Here is a 25,471-nt window from a genome sequence, read left to right as displayed (position 1 = left end):
GGACAGATGACACTTGCCAGTTGTACATTTTCACCTTTACAGTACTTCCGTACCAGAGAAAAACGAAGACCATTTGTTCAGGACATGTCATAGATCATGACTCTTTAAGTTTCAAGATTTTTGAAAATCGGAGGCTCACAATGACCCTGCATGTGTAGCCCTTTTGGCAATCCTTTTTTGGTCTATCTTAAGAGCTTTATAATATTCAAATATATGTATGGTTTAATTTGTTCATATATCAGCTACTTTGTACTTGAGAAATTGGAAAAATATGATTTCCCGTAGGGTTTCTATGTAAACTTTGAACCCTGGCTGTGGCCATTTTTCGTCAGACCAGAACAAAATAAGGATTTATGTAAAGTTTCAAACCATTTTGTCTAGTAGTTTCAGAGACAATCTTTGAAAATTGGCCAAACAGAATCTAAGATTTGCTCTAGCGGACATGTTTTTCATTGGACTAGAACAAAGTAGGGTCATTTGTTAAGGACCTTGCACTGACCATTCATGCGATTTTTACTTAAAATCTGTCAAGAGGTTTCAGAGAATGAAAATGTGAAAACTTTATGACAAATGATGGTCATAACTTGATGGCAATTGGACTTTTACTTAGGTGAGCTAAAAAGTGTTTATGAAAATCTTCAAAATTTATTATAAATTTCCAAAAACATACATGTAAGAATGTGGGTTTTTGCACTTGGACCTATATATAAACATAACACATACTTTAATAAAACATTTTAATGAAAATAAACCTGACAGTTATGTTCTCCATAAATTGCAAAACAAAAGTTCATAGTATTATGATAACATTAGATCTAAATATTTTATTTTCAACAACTCATCAGTTTCCCTAACTGTTATACATGTTTTACAAAATTATCAAACTCAGATGTCTGTGCAGTTTGAGTCAAACAACAATTTAACATATAAAGCACCCAAGTTTCTTTTTGGAACTTGTTCAAAACTATAACATAATAAAATGTTTGGCAGGGCACAGCTTGACACGACCGCAGAAGTGGAACCCTGAAAATGGGGAGCAAATATGGACACAACATTCGAGTTTCATACAGCTCTGAATTTGGATTGTGATTAAAAAGTTGACACTGCATAGGTTTCTGACACAGAATGAATGGGGTCTAAAAGCTGAAAAGTTTTAAATTGGACATTCACTTTTTATGGTCCATTTTCCAAAATTTAAATACATGGTTAGATTCAGCGTATCAAAGAACCACAAGAACTCAATTTTTGATGAAATCAAATAAAGTTCCAATTTTGGACCCTTTAGACCATAATGTGGACCAATTTGATAATGGGGACCAAATATCAAAAATCTAAATACATGGTTAGATTGAGCATGTCAAAGAACGAACCCCTTATATTCAATTTTGGTTGAAATCAAACAAAAGTTTAATTTGAACCCCTATTTGGACCAACTTGAAAACTGGGCCCATAATAAAAATTCATACATTTTCAGATTCAGCATATCAAACAACCCCAAGAATTATTTTTTTGTTAAAATCAACTAAGTTTAATTTTGGACCCTTTGGATCTTAATGTAGACCAATTTGAAAACAGGACCAAAAATTAAGAATCCAAATACACGATTAGAATAGACATATCAAAGAACCCAAATAATTCAATTTTTGATGAAATCAATAAAAAAAAAAAAAAAGAGTTAACATTTTACCCTTTTGGCCTCTTCCTCCTAAACTGTTAGGACCAAACTCCAAATATCAATCCCAACCTTCCTTTTGTGGTAAAAAAAACATGTGTTTAAATTTCATAGACTTTTATTTACTTATACTTAAGTTATTGTGTGAAAACCAAATGTCTATGGACAACGACAACATGATACCATTTGTATAAGAATTTATATAATCAATATATTTATACAGAAATATTCAAATTTGTATTTGTAACAACCTTTGTACCAGGCAAGACAAAAAATGAAGATGAAGTATGGAAGAGTATTAAAATTAAAGACTCCCATGAATGGTTTATGCCAGTCCAAAGCCTGGTGAGTTTGCAATTCCAAAAGTCATGTTTTTTTTGAATGTATTAAAATCTTCTGAAACTGGAAGCTTCAACTCCATTGAGCATGTGTTTGCTTTTGGAAACAATCCTGAGTCATGAAGAAAAGTAATAGATGGTGATGGATCAAATCCTAATGGAGGTACACAGTCTGCTCCAGTTGCAAATGATAAAACATCACCTAAGGTAATTTCACCATCCTCATCTTCTGAAATAAGACAAATATTAAAACTTTATACAAAATGTTGACTTCAGTTGAGGTTTACTCATGTTTATACAAACCAGGTAAGTAATTGATCGACCAAAACCAACAGCCAAGCTGGTAGTAGATTGATCACAGGGAATGTCCATATAGTCATAATTATACAAAAATCAAAGAGGATAACTGATTCATTAAATGTTATGTAACAAAGTTGAACTTTAGTTGGCTATAAAAGCTAAACAACCTCACTCAATAAACTTTCATATTACTACATGAACAATATTTTTTATGCTTCACATCTCAATGAGGTCCCAATATGAAATCAAAGCCTTAAAGGCTGTAAAAGCAATTGCTGTATACTAGTAGTAGTTAACATTTTTTTAAACATCTTATTGACAGTTTCCTTGTTTTAGCAGTGGCGGATCCAGAATTTTTCATAAAGGGGGGAGCTCCAGTCATGCTTCAGTGATTCCCTATATAATCAACCAAATGTTTCCCACGAAAGGGGGGCCGGACCCCCAGGGTCCCTCCCTGGATCCGCCTATGTTTAGCTAATTGTTTACGTCCACGTACGACTTCGGACCGTGCGTCAAAGTTACTGTGACAGAGTTTTGAACGTGCCCCGATCGCAACTTCTCCTTTCTCGTGAAGAAATTGCAATGTTCTTTTATGCATAGAAAAAAAACACATTAAGCTCCAACTGTCTGTGTCAACTACATTTCACATTCCGTTGTCGGCTAAGTTTTGCAAAGGCATAATTGAGGGTTTGGATGGGGTTAAATGATTATAGAATAATGCCCTTAAAAAATGAAGATTAGAGAATAACGGGCAAAAAAATGAAGATTAGAGAAATGTGTGGTCTAAAAATATAATGAATATTGAATAATTAATAAAAGAAAACGCTAAAAGTTAAGTGTTTACAGAATTTTCCTTTCTTAAAATTTAAAGAAATTTGTAAAAATATAAAAGTGAAAACAAACTCTGTAAACTTTTTTTGGTTTCGTGATAACAGACTATAGGATTCAGTCAATGTGAACTGGTTTCCGATACTTCTATCAAAGAAAACTGGGGAAAAAATTAGAGAATAATGCGTAAAAAAATCACTTTTGAAGAATAGACTAATTTTTTGAAGATTAGAGAAAAAAAGGGTAAAAATTAAATGTTTACAGAATAACAGACCACCCCATGCCTGGCAATTGCTTTAAAAAAACAAAGTCTGTCTTTACATGGTTTATTATATCACTGGTCCCTAATTTTTTTAAAGATAAAAACAATGACAAGAATGTGTCCTAAGTACAGGGATGCCCTACTCGCATTATCATTTTCCATGTTCAATGGACTGTGAAATTGGTGAAGTTTCAAAGTTGAAGGCACATAATTTCAGTCAAATCAGCAGAGCAGAAAGAATGGTATACTTTTATCTGCAAATTTTTGAAAAAAAGTTGGGATTGACTGTGGACAAGTCAAAAACATCATTTCCTTCGCAACTTGGTTGCCTTCGGTATATTAACATGCATTGTGAGATAGAGGCTGAATTTGGATTTTAATTAAATATTTGACACATAATAGTTTTCTGTCACAGAATAAATGTAGTCAAAGAACTTAAAATTGGTTAAATGATTTGAATTTATTTTCAATTGAAGATTTCATGCTGTTGCGCAATACAATTTGCTGTTGCGCAATACACTGCTGTTGTGCAATACCTGTGTTTAGACTATAGACAAAAAAAAAGCAAAATAAATTGTGAGAAATCCTAAAATTAAAAAAAAAAAATTGCCCACCCCCCCCCCAAATTTTTTTTCCAAAAAAAGGGTAATTTCGTTAATCTTGAAGAAAAAAAAATCCCCCCCCCAAATATTTTTTTTTTACCCCCCCCCCCCCCCCCCCCCACAAAAAAAAAATGTTAAGAAATTTTATTTTTGTAAAATGTGGTACAATTTCAGAGATATCCATAAACTTTAACACAAGTTAGTCTGAAAACTAGAAAAATACTTGATTTGGGCCCCTTTTTGGCCCTTCATTCCTAAACGGTTTTGGCAAATACCCCCAAAATCAATCCCAACCTTCTACTTGTGGTATTGAACCTTGTGGTACAATTTCAGAGCAATCAAAAATTTATTCACAAGTTATTGTCCGGAAACTAGAAAAATGCTTGTTTTTGGCCCATAATTCCTGAACGGTTGGGATCATTACCCCCAAAAACAATCCCAACCTTCCTTTTGTGGTATTGAACCTTTTGGTTAAGTTTCACAGAGATCCATTCACTTAAACTGAAGTTATTGTCCGGAAACCAATCTGTCTACGGACGACGACAACGACGACGAAGACGTGATAGCAATATACGAACGCAAATTTTTTGCAGTCGTATAAAAATCAAAAGGGAGCACATGTGAATAGAATTAAACAGTTTCTAGTAAGTTGGTGATTTTTTTTTCAAGTTCTTGTCCAAAAACTGGAAAATCACCCCTTTAGTAAAACTCCCAATACTTGGAAAACGTAAATTTGAAATTTGTAAAAAAACAAAAGGGAGCTCAAATCAAAAGATATAACAATTCAATACAGTTTTATGCATAGTGGTTAAAGCGTATTTGAGATAATGTCGGAAATGTTGAAGACGGACGGTAAACGTTATACCATAAGTCTTGTAAAAGGGCATACATGTATAGAAAATATAAGAATGCTATTCAGTCCTTTTGGGTAGTTTTACCCTATATATCCAAACAAACAATATTTACTTTCTTCTGTTTCTGATAATGCTTGGTTTCATAAGTTTCTTTCTAATGACTGTCCCTTACAATATTGCAATGCAGGAAACTCTAATTTTGGTTAAGAATTAAAATATACATGTATTAAAGATCAAGAGCATTAATTCTTATGTTTTAAATTAAGCCTTCATATAGAAAAATTAAAATTCCAGATCAGAATATGTGCTTCCAGAAGTGGTGGTGTTGAATCAAATTTTATGTTTATATAATAAAAAGAAGATGTGAGGCATATATTTTACAAGTACCTTGCAAGTCAATTAAAAAATCTCTCCAATATCCAACAATGTTCTCCTCGTCCCGTCTTCTGTTGCTGCCTGGAACTGACATTTTGATATCCATAAACACCACCTCCATCATTTCAGCGGTCAATTTTTCATTTCCTTGACAGACAAACAAATCCTTAAATGCTTTATAATGCTTTTGAATGTACGTTAATACATCAAGTGTCTGTAACCCATCACGCAACCTGTAATTGTATACCAGTTTATTAAACACCAACATATCAACCATGTAAACATATTTAAGATATGCATTGTATTCAGCTGAATTAAACAAAAATAGAACCTATTAGAAGAATAATATTTGTGATAATCTTTAAATGGCAATCTTGAGAATGATAAGTGAAAGACACGACAGACAATTCACCTCATCTCACTATTTGTTTGGTGGAAGAAAATGCATATATCCCTTTTGTGTTGCACTTGAAGATGTTGGGGACATAAATAGACTTCATTTAATTATTGGACCTTAAAGTCAAAGGTCAAGGTCACTAATTTTTTTAAATTAGGTGATATATACTCACATACAAAATACCAAAAGCCTATAGCCTAGACAAATTTTTGAATGTATTTGACTTCGAGGTCAAAGGTTACTGTGATTCGTTACTGACTCTAGTTAGCAACACATGTCCTCGACATGATGCACCCATGTACCAAATTATAGATATCTACTTCAAAAGAGAAACAAGAATGTGTCCCCAGTACACGGATGCCCCATCCGCACTATCATTTTCTATGTTCAGTGTACCGTTAAAATGGGGGATAATTGCTAATTTTGCATTAAAATTAGAAAGATCATATCATAAGGACTTCAACTTCATCAAAAACTACCTCGACCAAGAACTTTAACCAAAACTTTAACCTGAAGTGGGACAAACGGACGGATGCACAAACGAACGAATGAACAAATGCACAGACCAGAAAACATGGGGCATAAAAAGTCATGACATGGATAAAATTTTGTATGAGGAATTCACACTTAAATAATATGTCTTCATTCTTTGAAAGAGAGACATCTATATTAACTGTTCACAAAAGAATTACACATTATATCCTGCAACAAGACTTTAATGTTGTTGAAAAAACCTAAGTTAAAAGTTTCATAATAGCTATATAGTTTACAAACATCTTCAGGTCACCATTTCCATTTTCAGCAGGGTCTTTTAGATGAAACAGGTTATCAGGTTAAGGATGCTTTGTAATACATTCAAGTTCAACAGAAATGATTGCATGTGAAAAACTTCTCATTGATGACTTTTAAAAAGAGTTTATACTTAATACCCTCCACTTTTCATGTCATTGCATGTATTGATGACATTTTCCTTTAAGGAGATATTAATCTATAATTTACCCACTCAGTCCAGAGTATTTCATTTTCTGTTGAATGGAAGTGTCAGTCCTGTCTCTCTAATACCATACAATACTTAGGAAGATGATGTATGAGTGCCAATGACATAACCAACTGATAACTCTTCATCCAAATAACAATTTAAAAAAGTAAACCGTTAGAGGTCAATGTACACCCTTCAACACGGAACAATAACCTATAAAGGGCCCCAGTTTTCCAATCAAAAATAAAATATTACTCACTGGTGAAGAGGAGTACTGGTTCTTTCCAGGACCAAAAATCTGACAATATCCATGATTAATTTATCTTTTTGTTGCATGTTCAATATAGGCCTGAAACATCCCGCTGTTATCAACAGGGTTGACATTGCATTCATTTGTTTGTTCAAGTCTTGCAAACTTGATGCATCTTTTAACTAAAAAAGAAAAACAGGTTATTAAAACTCTATCAACAATCTAAGTGTCAGGTGACATTTAGCACATAGGTATATAGCCAGCAAGAACTACATATATATATATTTAGAAAATAGAATTATCTGCTAATTTGTTTAAATTGGGTTAAAACAGGCATTCTGTGAGTATTGCATGACATTATACAGTCAGTTAAAAATTCATTTTATTGGAACAATATGCGATCATGATCTATAACTTGTAACAGTGTAAAGTATATAACAAGCATCAAGTCAAATTCTTCAAGCTTGAAGAATAAAAAAGTTTAAACTATCCAACGACCATAACTGTGCTCAACATCTCATCAAACCAGAACAACATTTGATCTTGATCTGTAACCAATAATCAAATCAATATCTTCAAGCTAATTAACAAAACTAGAGGCTCTAATGAGCCTGTGTCGCTCACCTTGGTCTATGTGAATATTAAACAAAGGAAGCAGATGAATTCATGGCAAAATTGCATTTTGGTGATGGTGATGTGTTTGTACATCTTACTTTACTGAACATTCTTGCTGCTTACAATTATCTCTATCTATAATGAACTTGGCCCAAGTAGTTTCAGTGGAAAATGTTATTAAAAATTTACAAATTTTATGAAAATTGTTAAAAATTGACTATAAAGGACAGTAAGTCCTTATGGGGTCAATTGACCATGTTGGTCAAATGTTGCCTTATTTCTAGCCTTCGAGGTCTTACTTAGCTGTACATTATTGCTGTTTACAGTTTATCTCTATCTATAATAATATTCAAGATTATAACAAAAAACGGCAAAATTTCCTTAAATGACCAATTCAGGGGCAGCAACCCAACAACCGGTTGTCCGATCCATCTGAAAATTTCAGGGAGATAGATCTTAACCTAATTAACAATTTAATCTCGTCAGATTTGCTCTAAATGCTTTGGTTTTTGAGTTATAAGCCAAAAACTGCATTCTACCCCTATTTTCTATAACAATTCTTATTATCAATCCAATACTTTCTAAATACTACCTTTTGAACTTCTCCTCTCAAGTCACCATCTGCTATATCTTCAATATTCCTTTCTCCAGCTTGTCCTACCAACGCATTGTACATAACTGGAGAAAGGAATTTTGGTGATGGTCCTCCGTGTACAATGGATAGGGAAAAGAATAATCCAACATCTCTGTACAGATTGTCTTCTAGGGCTACAATAAAACAAAACTAAATATTTTGCTAAAATGTGATAAAAGATTTAAGATATATTAAATTTAACATTTAGAGGCCTTAATAGACATGATAGATGTCAAAGAATAAATTTTACTATTCATAACTATATATTATCAATCCCTGATTCAGTGATATAATATATATCATGTTTGTTTTGTGTTTCACAGACCTTCCAGAAATCAGAACCAAAATGAGGGAAACAAGAATGTGTCCCTAATACATGGATGCACCATCTGCATTATAATTTTCTGTCTAGTGGACCGTGAAAATGGGGTAAAAACTCTTATTTGGCATTAACATTTGAAAGATAATATCATAAGGTACAAGTATACTAAGTTTCCTCAACTTCATCAAAAACTAACTCAACCAAAAACTTTAACCTGAAGCCGGACAGACAGACGGAAGAACAAATGAACGAACAGACCAGAAAACATAATGCCCATAAATGAGGCATAAAAATGGTCCTTCCCTTTAAAACCGTAACAAGTGTCTAGATCCCCAAAGTGTCCCCTATTGTAAATGGTGTGAGGGTTATTGTGAGAGATGGGTCAAGATCCCTAATGCACCAGCTCTAGATGAGGAACCCCAAGTAATGTGTACAAGAAATCTCTGTGTATTGATATTGGACATGTTTCTATTTTTTACAAATGATTGAGCTTAACCATTTGTGGTGATAAGGAAAGTAGAGGGACATAGAATAAATGTGTAAAAACTATGGAGCTATTAAAAGTTCAAAGAACTTATTGTGTTAAAACAGGGATTTTTGACCACAAGGAGCCGCATCACAAAAGAATACTCTGGGTTTGCTAATTTACAGAAAAAGTAATCTCACTTCGTACCCTGAAAATTTAACCACAAATAAGAAATTCTCAGCTTCAAAACGAGCCATCATATATATCCAAGTTAACGATATGGACTGAGCAACAGAAGAAAACGTTACCATTACGGCCTATGGAGAAACAATTGCAAACCTTCACCCAGATGACTGATAATTAAACATGACAAAATACCTCTCCATCCCTATAAAGTGGGAGACATAAAAATGTAACTGTATAGAGAATACATGAAATTCCTTTTTTAATCTTTCACCAAGATGAGACAATATAAATTCACCTGATGTACTATAGGCCAAAATTCTTCTGTTTTCAGGACCTTCAAAAATGTGCAGGTATTGGATCTTTTTCATCAGCATTCTCAAGAACTCTCTTTTTGGTCCACCTTCATCTACGGCACCTTCTGCGATTCCTACATCGTCCGTAAACTTCACACTTATCTTGCTTTTAGCACAGAAGGATTTCCTTTTGATGGCTCTCCGAGCACCATCTAAAACAAGGTTTCTGTTGATATTGAATTTCGTTATCTTCTCCAGGTCAACCTGTGACTGTAACTTTATTAATAACTCTGGCAAACTGATATCACTAAAATGAACAAAAAAGTATCACCAATGAAAGGGATAACCAGATGCTCCGCAGGGCGCAGCTTTATACGACTGCACAGTTCGAACCCTGAACATTGGGGCAAGTATGGACACAACATTCAAGCTTGATACAGCTCTGAATTTGGATTCTGATTAAATAGTTGACACAACAGAGGTTTCTGACACATAATGAATGTGGTCTAAGAACTTAAACTTAAAAACTTTAAATTGGACATTACCTATTATGGTCCAATATCCAAAATCAAAATACATGGTTAGATTCAGCATATCAAAGGACCCCAAGAATTCAATTTTTCACGAAATCAAATAAAGTTCAATTTTGGACCCTTTAGACCTCAATGTGGACCAGTTTGATAACCGGGCCCAAACATCAAAAATCTAAATACATGGTTAGATTAAGCATATATCAAAGAACCCCATATATACAGTTTTTGTTGAAATCAAACAAAGATTAATTTTGGACCCCAATTTGGACCAACTTGAAAATTTGGCCTAAAATCAAAAATTTAATACATGTTTAGGTTCAGCATATCAAAGAACCCCAGGGATTCAATTTTTGTTGATATCAAACAAAGTTAAATTTTGGACCACAATTTGAACCAACTTGAAAACTGGGCCCATAATAGAAAATCTAAGTACATTTTTAGATTCAGCATATATCAAATAACCCCAAGGATTCATTTTTTGTTAAAATCAAACTTAGTTTAATTTTGGACCCGTTGGACCTTAATGTAGACCAATTTGAAAACAGGACCAAAAATTAAGAATCTACATACACAGTTAGATTAGGCATATCAAAGAACACCAATTATTTAATTTTTGATGAAATCAAACAAAGTTTAATTTTGGACCCTTTGGGCCCTTTATTCCTAAACTGTTGGGACCAAAACTCCCAAAGTCAATCCCAACCTTCCTTTTGTGGTCATAAACCTTGTGTTTAAATTTCATAGATTTCTATTTACTTATACTAAAGTTATTGTGCGAAAACCAAGATAAATGCTTATTTGGGCCCCTTTTTGGCCCCTAATTCCTAAACTGTTGGGACCAAAACTCCCAAACTCATCCCAACCTTTCTTTTGTGGTCATAAACCTTGTATCAAAATTTCATAGATTTCTATTTACTTAAACTTAAATTATAGTGCGAAAATAAAAAAATATGCTTATTTGGGCCCTTTTTAGCCCCCAATTCCTAAACTGTTGGGACCAAAACTCCCAAAATCAATCCCAATTTTAGTGCAATTTAAGTATACATAAATAAACATGAAATCTTCAAATACGTACCCATCCATTGGTATATGGTTTTGTCACCTTCATCATCGGAGTCATCAACTGTTACTATTTCAGTTTCAAACAGCTGGACATATGACCTAAGTAATAAATAAATCTTGGTTTGATTAACCTATTATTCATTCTGTTTTCCTTTTTACTCAATGCTATTTTTTATGTCTGTAATGTTTATATGAAGTTAGACATTTATGACACAACTTACGTTGAAACCTCCAGGTTAGGTACTTGTCACCAATACGGATATTCAATTGAAAAAATACATATAAAGTATGCTGGATTTTTGTATCAAATCTTTGACAAAAATATAAATAATCAACTATCACTTAGTTTGTCTTGTTCTTAATATTGTCTGAGTGTTCAACTGCGAAACACATGACTTTGCCTAGATGATAATCTACTATCTAGGATGCATGCAAATACAAGGTTAGATGAATCTACCATGTATAGTTATAACACTTCACATACACAAATTTTTCTTACGATTGCTTACGAATCTAAAAACTTTACCAGATTCATAAAACTTTCACAAGCTGCTGATAGGGCATTAAACCTTAACCAATCAATCAAACCTAAATCTTAAATCAATATCAAATACATTTGCAAAGTACTCGAATATATCCCAAAACAATCGGAAATGTATATTCATATACATCAAGAAAGTATTTAAATTTATTCCTAAACTTGTGGCCAACCAATTATAAACTATACTCAATCATTTGTAATTGATTCATAAAGCAATCGTATTCAATTACACACAAAAGACTTTTCACCATTCTTTAAGAATAGTGTTTGTGTTGTTACATTAAGTTAACAATGCTTTACAAATGACTAAGACTGGATGGCGAGCTATTTACGAATGAAGTTATCTAAAAACAATCAGCCATTTGTTGAAAATTATTTGACATGTCAAATCAGGGATCAGCAGAATGTATAAGAGTTGTTTTAAGAGTTAAATTCCAATGCTTGCTGTGAATGACAAAAAATTTGTAGATTTGTGAGCATTTATAAGAAAAAAATTCTGTATGTGAATTGGTATTACTAAGAAAGATGTGAACTTTGAAGTAAACTTAAATGTAAGTCAGTCAACAGTCAGGGGTATGACTCAAACAAGTGATTTCATTATCGCTTATTTCAGTGATTTTCAAATTTCAGTAATCACTTATTTAAGTGATTTTGGTGTTTTCTTTGATCTTCAAATGCTGATTTCACTAATTTTCCATAAAATGGCAATTTTTTCTGTAATTTGTCTACATAGATCAAATATCTTAATCTTGATATATCAATTTCATCAGTGCGCTGGGGCAGTAAGTTAGTGTGCTGAAGCTTTTAAAAGAACCCTTGGGAATTTTTCTGTAATCAAATTTTCATTAACTACTCTATCAATAACATAAAAGTCAACACATTTATGTAACCTGATTTGTTTTCTTTATAATTAGAATGATTTACTTCAAGGTTTTGACCTTATCTACAGATTATTCCAGTTTAAGCATAATCCAAATAAATTGTTAAAACTGACATACTAATTTAGCAAAAGAGCATTTTTGTATGTATTCAGTTGTTTTTTCAATAGAATAGTTGTTTTTTAAACCCAATGTAGATCTAGCTTGTGGATAAATTATCAAGAAAATGTTATAATCACTTTCATAAGTGATTTAATGTTTACATCTCAAATCACTTATTTCAGTGATTTTAAAAAGTCTGTTTCTAATTTTGTAAACATTTTTCATTTTTCAATAGCGAAATCACTTTTAAAGCCCTGACTGGTCAAGTAAAAAATATAGGTAACAGTGATTCATTATATCAAGAAATTGTGTCCAGATTATCTACAAATAAAATACCTGTAAGTTGAAGGACATGCCAGAGCATCATTACCAGTAGATGACCGCAAGCTTAATCGAGATCTACGCTCTCTACGTTCTAAGCACGATGGATGAAATGTTATCTATAAAACAGGGTAATCCGTCTTAAAATTAACCAATTTCAAATTGTAAAACAATTGCAGAGTATTCTTGGTCAGCACATATAGCATTTCAACGTATCATACATGCATGTTATTTTAATTCATTTTGATTTTTTAACAAATGTATACTGCTTGTCATCTAAATCAGGTTTCACTTTCTAAGACCTACTGCTCACTATTTACAGATTCAGTTAATACTGCCATTTTTCTGAAATGAAATCTCCCTAGCCACTTTTGTTTTCTTTTTGACATTTCTTTAATAATAGTTTCGGCAGGCATTGAAATATCTGAATTGTCCATTACTAAAGATTACAGAAACTCAGTTCAGAACTGATACTGGTAGATTTAAATCAAAATTGATCACCTGTGGCGTAAAGAGCTATTTAGAACAAGAGATTGAAATAAATTTGGGGCCTTTCTTTTAATGCAATAACAAATTTTCAGTACTTGTTGTATGTAAAATGCAAATTTTGTAATAGTGCCTCCTAGAACATGTAGAATACTCTGTAACTAGTTTAATCAAAGTCCATTGAAATATATTAAATCCACAGTGCTCACAAGGATGAAACAAACTGAAAATTTTGAAGTTCTGTTTGCATATGACAATCAATCTAGGATCTTAAAAAAGCAATAACATTTGAGGTCATGATAAAGACTTATAATGTAATGAGTTTGTTAAAAAGATGCATGACACACATTTCATAATAAAACCTTTTCACATCCATTCTAATGGAATAGCTAAGTTACATGTAAATACTAACTGTCGGTGTGCCTGTATCTTCCGGATCACCTTCCACTATATCTTGACTTTGCACAGTTTTGGTGATGTCTGTTTGTGGTTTCTACAATATTCATAAAACTATATTATCCTAGTTCAATAAATTCCTTCAGGATTATTATCCTACAGGAGTGTGTCAAAAATACACACCAGAAACATACACTTCAAAATATTGAAGTAATATTTAGCACTAAATTCATAGAATACTGCATATAATAATTTATTAGTTTAAACATATTTAATTATACTGGATTGGGAAACAAGTTTTTCATCTTATATTAATCCCTTTCCACTTGCAGGTGCTAGTGCTGCTTGTAGCGGCATTACCCTGCTCTTTTTTTCGAAATCTACAAGGGTGTCTTTTACGTGCAAGAGATATGACTCTCTCTGAACACTAATTCAATTTATTGCATACAACATGTACAAAGAGCTGTTCGGGAAGTAGTTTCATACTGTACACTTAAAACTTATAGCACATCATGGAATGCTGTTTGCAATTGGATTTACATTAAACATAAACACTGTCATTGAAGCAAATGCCATTTTTTTTTAAAATAAAGCATATATGTTGTGGAGCCCAACAATAACCATATTGTATATTTCCATGAGTGTTTATTCATTTCATCACAAAAAAACAACAACAAAAAGTCTAAAACTTAAATCATAAATACTAACTGCGGATGAGCCTGTATTTTCCTGGTCACTGTTCATACTTGCATTTGTGTCTGCTTGGGGTATCTGCATATTAACACATGAAAAAAGAAGTGTACATTTAATTGCAATTCAACTCGGAATATCATGTTTACCATTAAAATAGCTTTCATATGCTTTTGACTTTGATACAATAGTTTACATGCAAAAATAAGCAAATAAATGCATATTGACCCCTTTATTTTGTTCTGTACCCCACTGCTAAGACCTATTGTTTGTTATTTTTTCATTTTTTGTTGTGAGGACTTTTTAAAGCTCTAGTAGATGAGCTCAACATTAATTTAGTGCTTATAAAACTGTGTAATGGTTTTCAAGATACAAGCAAAAACATGTGAAATTCTGACAGTTTTGCCCCTGATGATTTCATTGTAGCCCTAAATCAACTGAACAATTTGCAATTTTTTGGATCTAGCTAATGTACCGTTTTCCAGAGTCATAAGCAAAAATATGCGAAGAATACAAAACTTGAAGTATTTAAAGTGAGATACATCATGTACATGTACAATAAAACTGACAATTTTGCCCCTGCTAACTTTTTTGTAGATCTTAATGAGCTGAACAATTTGCAATTTTCATTTTGCAGTTTTCAAGTGCACAAAAGAGAAAAATTAAATAAAAGGCCATACCACCTGGACTGGTTAATATCAGATTGACTTTAAAATGTCTGTATGGGTAGATCTTATTATGTACTTATCAATTTAATCTTATACTAGAATTTTGATATCTGTAACAGTTTTTAAGTAAATACATGCAAAACCCAGGTGTTGGATGCCATGGTCTATTTTTAGCCATGGCAGTCATGTTTTTGACGAATCAAAATTTTCCTTACAATTTTAAATAGAAACCCTGATAATGTTTTTGCCAAGTTTGGTCCCAATCTGTTCAGTTATTATCAGAGTGGGAGAAGATTTTTATTTAAATTTATGACAAGGACGGACGCTCAGTGACAACAATAGCTCACATGGCCCTATGTTGTTTGCTCATTTTCAGACAATTTGGATACTCAATATTTTTTCTTTCCCTTTCCTAGACATCCCCCCTCATAATTTTAATGCAAAGGTGTCATTTTTCTTCTGAAAAGTGTTAATATGGTAAATGTCACAACCATAAACAAACTAAAAAATCATTTTTAAAAATGCATGAATTTAGCTAACAAAGTGTGGTCATGAAAATATGTTTTATAAAAGAATGAACGTCAGCGAGTCAATCGATCTATATAAAAAAAAATTGTTGTAGGGGCAAAAGATATAAAATTTATTTCATGAAAAGCTTAACGTTAACATCATCATGATGGTCCATTTATCTGAATGTGTCACAAGATTGCTATTTAGTGTTACATGCACAATTGTTAATTACAAACTAGACTGTACTGTCTTCAAGGGAACCTGTATGTCGCCTGCATTTTATTGATAGCATTGCACACATTATTTATGTCCGCAGTCCACCATGTGTAATTTCAAAGTTTTTGATAAACAGGATGTAGTTGAGTGACAGTGCAATGAAAAACAATTCTAAAGGATAAAGCATAGAGATGCAAAATATCAAATGTCTGTACTGCATGTAGTTGTAAAGAAAACTGCAATGAAATTTTGCATACATATTTGACCAGCATGCCTTAAATATCAAAGTTTTTGGTATTAAATAGGAATTAAGCAAAGCCATGAAAATGCTTTACGCGTCATAGTACTTCCAGATAAAGCATTCTCCAAAATATTAAAAGTCTGCTGCATGTAGTTAAGAAAACTGCAATGAAAATGTGTGACAACATTGCGGTGCATGCGGCAAAGGTTTTGGAAAGATGGATTTTGTCAAAGTGACCCCTATATAAAAAACAGGCGACATAAAAATATATTATATGTATCAGTATATACATGAAGTGCACTTGGATAAGAATATTAATCTATAGGTACATAGAGTGAGTATGATAGGATTACCAAGCATTTCATACCTGTTGTGTGTCGAGTACGAATACAATTTTCTGCCACTGTACAAATATTGTTTTTATCCTGTATTTATAAAATGTACAAATTATTTTTTCATACAAAACAGAATTACAGAAAGACATTCTTAAAAAAAATGATTCCATATGAACAGTGAACACATCATATAGGAAAGCATGAATCATGTAAAATTGAAATGGGTCAAAGACAGAAAGGGCCAGTTTTTGTTAAAACAAGAAGAAGAGCTACAAACCTCACTCTGAAATCACATCTCATTGATGTGAGAGCCCATACAGAAGCTGCATACCAAATATGAAGAGCCTGCGATTTTTAGTTCCTGAGATAAATATTAAAAATACAGTATTTCCCTGCGACCAACATTCACATATTATAATTCAGCTGATTTTTCAACTCGCAAAATCCAGCCAAAAATCATTAATCTAACTTGAAGGTAAAAGACCATCATCCTACATGTAGCAAGAGCAGATTTTATCACCTTCATGTGATCTATCCACATGCAAAATAATAAAAGCCTAAATCACAAATTTTAGGTACATGCTAGACATGATTTTGTTTTGAGTGGCAGCTGTAGACTGATTACTATAGTGCGACCACCACTAAGAAACGTTTGATTTATTGTCGATTAAAACTACATGTGTTATATCCTGTGTTCTATGGTTTTGAGCTCTAAAATGTTATGATGCTGCATAATTACCTGTAAAGAGTGTGTCTTGCCGAATACTGGAAGTTCCTCGTCTGTCATGTCTGTGTCATCTAATTTGTTTTGATCCATCATGTCCTTATCATTTTCAAACTAAAAATGAATTCATACTTGTAAAACAACTAGCTATCAATATTTTTGCAGTAATATACTATGTCACTAATTAGAAAACTTTTTATGTGTGTTAACGAACATTGTAAAAATCTGCACCTAAAATAAGAACATTACATTAAATTATATTTCTTTCCTTTAAATGGATATTGCAACTCCCTCAAGACTCATAATACATTTTGATGAGGGGGGGCAAGGGGTATAACTGTTATGCTGTTATGGGCCAATTTGAATCTTTGTTATCTGTTATTCTGAAGAAAAAAAATGCTGTTATCTGTTATTGACTATTTCTGTTGCTGTTATAGGACTTTTACTTTTTTTGTTATCTGTTATTGTGAGAATGTATTTTTTGTTAACTTTTATTGGACCCCCTCTTGCCCCCCCCCCCCCTCTTTGATGTTATTAATTCTTTAATAAATATTTTGCGGCCCATATTTTGTCATACAACTATAAGTAGGTGTTTTACTGTTTACTTTCTCAGGTAACAGTTAACTTTGTGATCAATGCTTATGTGTAGTTGTCCTTCATGTATAGTTATACAATATTAAACTGTATTTGTCATATAAGTAACATTATACTTTTAACATAAACAAAAATAACAACAACAATAAAATAACTGAGTGGAACACACACATATCTAAATATACACAAGTAAAACTAACTAAGAGTTCCCTGTCCTCAGTTCTTAAAAGACTGTTGTTAAAAACATAATAAAGGAACCTGTTTTTTCTGACACTTGGTTTATATTTGACGGATTTAGTAGGACTACTAGTTTTTCAGTATCAGATAGATTTGGAAACATAGCATTATCTATTGCCATGGCATTAAAAGGTTTTATATGTAAAGCATTATTGATTTGACAGTGGAGGAGAAAGTGATTTTCATCTAAGGTTTTACAAGTTGGACACGACGTAACGTTCTATTGTTTTGAGGTATGTTTAGATTATCTGCCCTTCAATGATCAAATTATGGTAACTAATTCTAACTTTTTGTAAATAAATGTCTAGTTTGTTTCAAAAATTTGGATGAAGATAAAATTTTTGGTCTTGTTTGACTTTAATATTTTTGTATAAAAGAAAGAGTTTGTTATTTTCCTTTAAACTGTTCATGTTATTTTCCAGTTATTCTGAATTAAAGTTGCATGTAATATTCTTAATCAAAGTCTGTAGTTTTTCACTTGTTCCATATTTTCACAGGACACTATTTTTTGTATATCAATATTCATTTCTTGTGTTGAATCTACCAGAATTTTTCTAATTCCATTTTTTTGGAAATATTGTACAATGAATGATAAAATACAATGTACAAACCTCAGGGCCCTCGACGAGAACATAAAGCTTCCCTTGACCAATCAGAGCCTTCAGCCCTATTCCATCAAATTTGAATGTTGATGGTACATTTGGTTTGGATAATTTTTTGTGTGAGCACGATAAAAAAATGATCTTGGTGGGATCTTTGTCAGTGCTGTCAAATATGTCAAGTAGTTTGTTTTTAATAGTGTCCTCTGTATCCTCCGAACTTATGTTAATTAATCCTTCTTCTAGGATAATATCTGCACACAGAATGCCTGGCAATTTTATATTTCCAATAAAAACAACTTTATATGACTTTTCAAATAACTTCTTCTTCTTTTTCATTTGTTGTCTAATGTCTTTTCTGGAGGCAGCTCCCTGTATTGGTGAGAAATGTGTCCTTGGGTGTGAAGTGGCTTTTGACGACTTAAACACAGAAGTAATCTGCTGAGCCAATCCACTTGTACTTGGCCTGTTGCCAATGATATCTCTTGCTTGTCCTATATTAAGTAAATATTATCATAGTAAAATTAAAAAGATAAAATTAAAGCAGTTGGCGATTATCATGACAAAATTTTAAACTAAACAATTATTTGGAAAGATATTACTTCAGGTACATGTATCCCAACTTAAAGACACAGATGAAGACGGTATCATACCATAATTTTTCAACACATTTTTTGGTCGTCATGTACTCAACTAAAAGTACTGAAGTTTAAATTAGGTATCAAAAATCCTTTCACCCTTTTTATCATCTGTTTCAACCCTTATTTTCCAAAACAGTAGAAAGCTCAAAATCACTCACAGTCGTCGTATAGTACTCAGATATCTTATTTTCAAAGTTCCTAAAGAACAATCAACTAATACTTTTAAATCCTTCGATAGTATTGCAAAAAAAATTCATGAGAATTTGCTCAAAATATATAGGTTTAAAAAGAGCCTGTTCGAGACATAATTCATTGAACTTTTTTTTCATCAATCTGCAACAAAAGTGGGCAACTGATCTTTGCCAAGCTATTAGGTTTTTTGTTGAGTTTCATCAATACAAAGAGCTCAGCACCTGTACATCCTGTAGTTCTGTTGTACAAAAAAATAATTGATTTTTCTACCAACCATGAATGTACATACCAGCACATTCTGCTGTTGTTACAACAATATATCTTCTTGTTCCCCAACCTCCATCTGGAGAAGAAAACCCTCTTGTATCAGCTGCAACAGCTTTCAACACCCCTCCTACATGGTACCTCAAACCCACTGCTGAAGGAAACTGTGATTTGAGTGTCTCCCTCTCCAAAACATCTTCTTTAAGTGGCAATAAGACCTCAGCATCATAACAAAGTTCACTATGTGAAACCTTTATATGACCTGACATCATATAAACCTAAAAACAGAAATATGGAAACCAATTATTGATCAGAGCCTGAATCGTTCACCTAAAATATCATGACAATTGCCACCAAATATTTGAAATTTGGGAACACAACTGGACTATTTTAACTCACTTGTGCATATAATACTGGTTTCCATTGGCATTGATTTTGAATATTTTTTCTAATACATGTATATCCCTATCCTCTCCTCTCTATTTATATTTCACAGGCACTTGGGTTCCCAGCCAGATATACAGGGAAGTAAGAATAGTCCATTTTTATAAAAATTAGCAACCACGGGCCTGTGTTACAATGTATCTGAGTGCCCAAGAAACCCATAATGGCATTTATAACAAGAAGTAATTGTAACAAGATGCTGTTACGAACTTACGAAGTCTCCCAAACAAAGCTCCCTTAATTTGCAATTCCTATGGTCACATATTCATTTTATTTGTTTTATTGTCCCATACAAGAACATATATATGGTCTAGGTACAAAGATCTTGATCGTTTACAATTTATCAAACATGAGGGGGCGGGGGTGACCCTCACAGACTTTACCTATATTTCATTTGAATTGCATTGTTATCCCATGCAAGAATATGGTTAAGGGGTGGGGATCTTGACCATTTACAATTTAACAAACATAAGGGGATGGGGGTGCTCCCCATAGACATCCCCTACATGTAATATTTCGTTTTATTTGTTTTATTGTCACATACAAGAATAAATGGTTTAGGGGTGGGGATCTCAACCATTTAAAATATGTTCAAACATGATGGGGTAGGGGTGACCCCGATGGCAATCTCCAATTTTTAATGTATTATCAATTGAATATTCAATTAATAAATTAAGATGAAAGTTGTAGTGCAAGATGACTGAATTCAGTCATGACTTTGGTATACAGATAACTGGGACAAATAGATTTTCATCAAAAATTAGTCACAATTTAACAGTTTGAATAAAACGTAAATTCTCATTTATTTTGTTTTTGAACATGCTAAATAAAATATTGTTGTACTGTTTTCTCTGGCTTCTTGCATATATGTTACTGCATGGTCCTATTTAAAAAAAAAATAGTATATCCAGCTTCAGATTACACAAATGGAAGCAAGTACCCATTGTGCCTTATATATTAAAAAAGGGACTGAAATCCTCAGACTAAAAAAATAGTATATGTACATTTGCAATCGTGTACTTCTCACAAAATAGCTGAAAATACTTAAAGACAACGATTTGCATCAACAGGAGTCAAATTCTTCTAAGATATGGGGAGAAACCTCAGTTATCTAAATTTTAAGGAGGTGTTATTAAGCAGATTCTTGCATACTCTCCCTATTTGACAAAATCAGAATATTGACAAGTTGAAACAGAATGTGTTATAAACAATTCACCAATTGAAAGTTACAGACAATGGTATACAATAAAATGTCCAGTATTAGACAGGCGTTAAAAATGACACTTTTCTGTCAAACAAAGAGCCATAAATCCTGTTCTTGGGCTTATGCATTTTAAGCAAAAGTATCCATACCGAGGTGCCATAAAGAGAGAAAATCAATGGATGGAGAACAAAACACCAACAAGATGGTGACACATTCAACATACAATTTGGAATATTTACTTGTATATTAAAGGACTAATTCCCCCCTCCCCTTCCCCATTTTCCTAATGTAAATATAAATTTAATCCATTAAAAATATAAAACAAGTGAAACTACAAGCTACTGCTCACTGATGATACCCCCGCCGCAAGTGGATAATATTAATAGTGTAAAAATATGCAAGTGTTCGGTAAACAGGAAGTTGTTGAGTGATGAATCTGAAAACACATCACACAGTATAGCTGACTTATATAAACCCTGAAACCAAATTTCAGAAATCATTGTATTGTAGTTCCTGAAAAAATGTGATGAAAATTTTCAACTTGGCTATCAAAGACATGTGTAAAATCATACAAGTATTCGGTAAACAGGAAGTTGTTGAGTGATGAATCTGAAAACACATCAAACGGTATAGCTGTATTACATAAACCCTGAAACAGAATTTCAGAAATCATTGTATTGTAGTTCCTGAGTAAAAATGCAAAAATATTCATGGGACGGACTGATGGATGGACAGACAGAGTTAAAACAGTATACCCCCCCCCCTTTTTTAAAGCGGGGTATAATCCTAATCAGTGCTAACAAGTTGGAAACGACAAATTTTCAATCATATAAAGGGCAATTTCTCCTTGAAATAAAAGTGAATCTGGCTGAAATTCAAAATTGTCCTATGAGAGGCTATGAATAATATATAGCTCGTGTATAAATATGAACAAAATATGCTGACAAATAAAAGTTCTAGAGAGCTAACAATTCCTGAAGAAAAATATGTTTTGAAATATGCAAAGACATATAGTAATTATTAACCACAGTGGGGCGTTGAAAAAAAATCTACTTCGGGGATTCAGAGATGGGAACTAGAACACATTCCAATTTTTCCATAAACGGCCATTGTGGTGCATATTTCGGCACTTTTTTACATTGGTTATTAGATGTACCCCAACTGTTTCCAACAAGTGTTTCCATCTGATGAACCTGCTGTCAACTTCCAGTTCTGGTTTGCGGATTTTTTATAAACAAAGCGAGCACTTTGTGGCAAATAAACCAAGATTTCTATAGAAAATCCACAAAATTTCAAACATAGATTACTCACTTGCTTTTCTAAAATGTGCTTGTGTTTATCAAGGATTTATATAGTAGGACTACTATATAAATCCTTGTGTTTATTAATTGTTTACAAAAAAATATAAGCAACCTATAAATTCCCAAACATCTGGTGCTGAGCCAGTCAAGTGCACCCTAAAAGGTGCACTACTTAATTTGAGCTAAATTTTTATTTGTTTTAACCATTATTATAACTACAGTAATAAACTTGTTTTGAGGAAATTTCGAGCAATACTCCGATATCTATCAGTCATTAAATTGCCTTATTTGAGGGAACAAGATTAAAAAGAAAAGGCTGTGGATCCATGTTCTAGTCTAAATAATTATGACGTCTGGCAAGGCTATTTTGGTCGCAGGAAGGCGTCCAAGAAAAAAAATCAAAATAGCCTTGCCAGACGTCATAATTATTTGGACTATGGATTTTCTATAAACTTTCCATATGTTTAGTATTGAATCAACACAAGGGTACATAATCCTAACAGTAACACTAACAGTATCAGCCTGCAATGCCGTACTCGCATGAACGCAAGATTTAGTTAGTGGGGCGACGCGTTTTTTTAATTCTTGGTCATGCATTCGTGTTGAGAAAGAAAGGGGGAAGGCAAACAGTTATACAAAACGTTACCTTCTCATATATAGATATCAACAGCTAATCAAACCAGGGGAGTTCATAGAGAACGTGCCAACTTCAACATGTGAGTCAAGCAGGGGCTGCCCGACTATATCGACCAATCACAAACGTTGTTGCAAATTTGACCTTGTGACGTCAAACAATTTCCCATAATGCAATTATTGCATATAAATAAAAATTATTGCATATAAATAAAAAAACGACAATTATACCAATTGAATGAAAAATATTGCATTACAATGACAAGTTATACAAATTGAATAAAAAATATTGCATTTGAATGACAAATTATACCATTTGAATGAAAAATTATACCATTAAAATAAAAAATATTGCATATAAATGAAAAATTATACCATTTAAATGAAAAAATATACCATACAAATGAAAAATATTGCATATAAATGAAAAAATATTGCATATAAATGAAAAAATATTGCATATAAATGAAAAAATATACCATACAAATGAAAAAATATTGCATATAAATGAAAAAATATTGCATATAAATGAAAAAATATACCAATTAAATGAAAAATATTGCATTTGAATGAAAAATATCAAATTTTTGCAACCAATACCATGCCATAATGTTGTGAAAGCAACCATATTCCATATAATAAATGTAATTTCATGGTAGGTATATTTAATCAATTTCATGTAAAATTGCTCAATTATAACAAAACACCATTACACCTTTAATCCTATTTCTTCCAGGGAGTACAAGCAGGATTCATCCCAATAAATGTACCAGAGACATATGACATTTTAAAGGTATTTGATATTTTGATAGTGTAAGGTAAAGAACAATTATAATTGGTTTATAATAGTCTGAATTTCAGATGCACCAACAGACTCCATGACATAATCTTCATAACTGTGACAGAGTAAAGGTTCATGAATAGTTTTAGGATACATTACCATTTGTCATATGAAACTGTATTATTGTACATGTATATATATTGAAAACTTCTTCCCTCTAGAATGTAAAAAAAAAATTCAGCAAGATAGCATCAACAAACCAGTGTAAAGTATTGCTCTATGATACTTTTAACAGTCTTTTTGAGTTTTTCTTATTGTTATTTACAGAAATGAATAGGTAAGAAGATATTCGTAGTACAATGTATATGCTTTCCTCTCTTCTTGCATGACAAAATATAAACATCTGCTTAGAACTTTAAATTGATACATACAAAACCTTTGAATAGACTTATTAAAGGGAAAATTCACGATTTTTTACTTATGGTTTAAATATGTTCATTATGACATAATATATATATTCACAAAGTTTTATCGCTATATGTGCAGTAATAAAGGAGAAATTCAATATTTAATGAAAAAATATTAACTACTTCCTGTAGGTCGTGACGTTTTCTCCTGGTTTTTGCATGCCAGGATTTAAAATACAATCATTAAAAGTCTTGGTTTTTAATCATATTTTAACGTAATCGTAAGCGCGCCGATGACTTATGCTTTATCTAAATAACCATCCGATAATAAGAAGATAAAACGCACAGACGTTCAATTGTACATATTCATGAGATAAATTTTCTATGTTAAACGTATATATTCGAATTATTTTTGTAGACAACACAAAAAGTTATAAATTTATTTTTAATTAATATATTTTCGGACTGATAAGGTGAACAAAGTAAAGTACAATAATCTGTAAAGACAATATGTTGGTGTACTCTTATTGACCTTTTACTATCTCTGCTATGACTTGGTTGATACGATGTGTGTATTCAAGGTTCTGTAGCAATACTCGTAGATGGCTTGTTGAAAGGTAAATTGTTATTTACACTTCGGTATTTAACCACGCCTCTCGGGCACACCTTGCCAGGTGTGACTGTCTATTCGGATCAGTGAATTATAAGACAAGGGAGCATTCAATACACATATTTAAAATATATATTCAAGTTGGTGACAAATAAAAATTGATCGCCGTGGAATTATTTAATTATGTTTGGTGCTAGTATTTATTTGAATTCAAATAAGTTAATTTACTAAGAAATACACAATTTTCGGTTAAAGACGGGAAACTTAAATCATATGTCCGATTGAAATGATTTACACCTTTTGTCCTTGATTGATGTCTAATAAAAAGGAGAAATTAGAAATTATAAATAGCTTTACCAAAGTATTTTTAATTGTCTTTATTAGGCAAATAAATGAATGAGAACACTTAGATTTATAATTTTTAAAAGCCACGTATAAATAAATAACTGGAACTCACTGAAGATAACTCTACCGAAGCGGAATATAAT

At 32.3% G+C, this 25,471-nt stretch overlaps 1 protein-coding gene and 1 long non-coding RNA gene across 2 annotated transcripts in view; one reads left to right on the top strand and one right to left on the bottom strand.

Annotated features, from left to right (window-relative positions):
* Positions 1-24,003, top strand: part of LOC134713927 (uncharacterized) — a 54,582-nt gene extending 30,579 nt beyond the window's left edge. The window contains exon 3 of the long non-coding RNA XR_010106429.1: positions 23,922-24,003. This is a non-coding gene — a long non-coding RNA (uncharacterized LOC134713927). The remainder of the gene's footprint in view (positions 1-23,921) is intronic.
* On the bottom strand, positions 1,998-23,528 carry LOC134714334 (uncharacterized). Its single transcript, XM_063575572.1, has 13 exons — positions 23,199-23,528; positions 19,629-19,881; positions 18,519-19,000; positions 17,092-17,190; positions 14,401-14,463; positions 13,709-13,789; positions 12,826-12,929; positions 10,978-11,067; positions 9,376-9,680; positions 8,065-8,240; positions 6,867-7,039; positions 5,244-5,464; positions 1,998-2,239 (listed from the first exon to the last, which is right to left on the bottom strand). Exons 2-13 carry the CDS (start codon positions 19,873-19,875, stop codon positions 1,998-2,000), a joined length of 2,283 nt encoding a protein of 760 aa, XP_063431642.1. The 5' UTR covers positions 19,876-19,881; positions 23,199-23,528.
* Positions 24,004-25,471: the final 1,468 nt, after the last annotated feature.

This window comes from Mytilus trossulus, chromosome 4, assembly GCF_036588685.1.
Source record: "Mytilus trossulus isolate FHL-02 chromosome 4, PNRI_Mtr1.1.1.hap1, whole genome shotgun sequence".
NCBI classification, from domain to species: Eukaryota; Metazoa; Mollusca; class Bivalvia; order Mytilida; family Mytilidae; genus Mytilus; species Mytilus trossulus.
The sequence above is the reverse complement of the archived record's forward strand: the minus strand, read 5'-3'. Positions and strand labels throughout refer to the sequence as shown.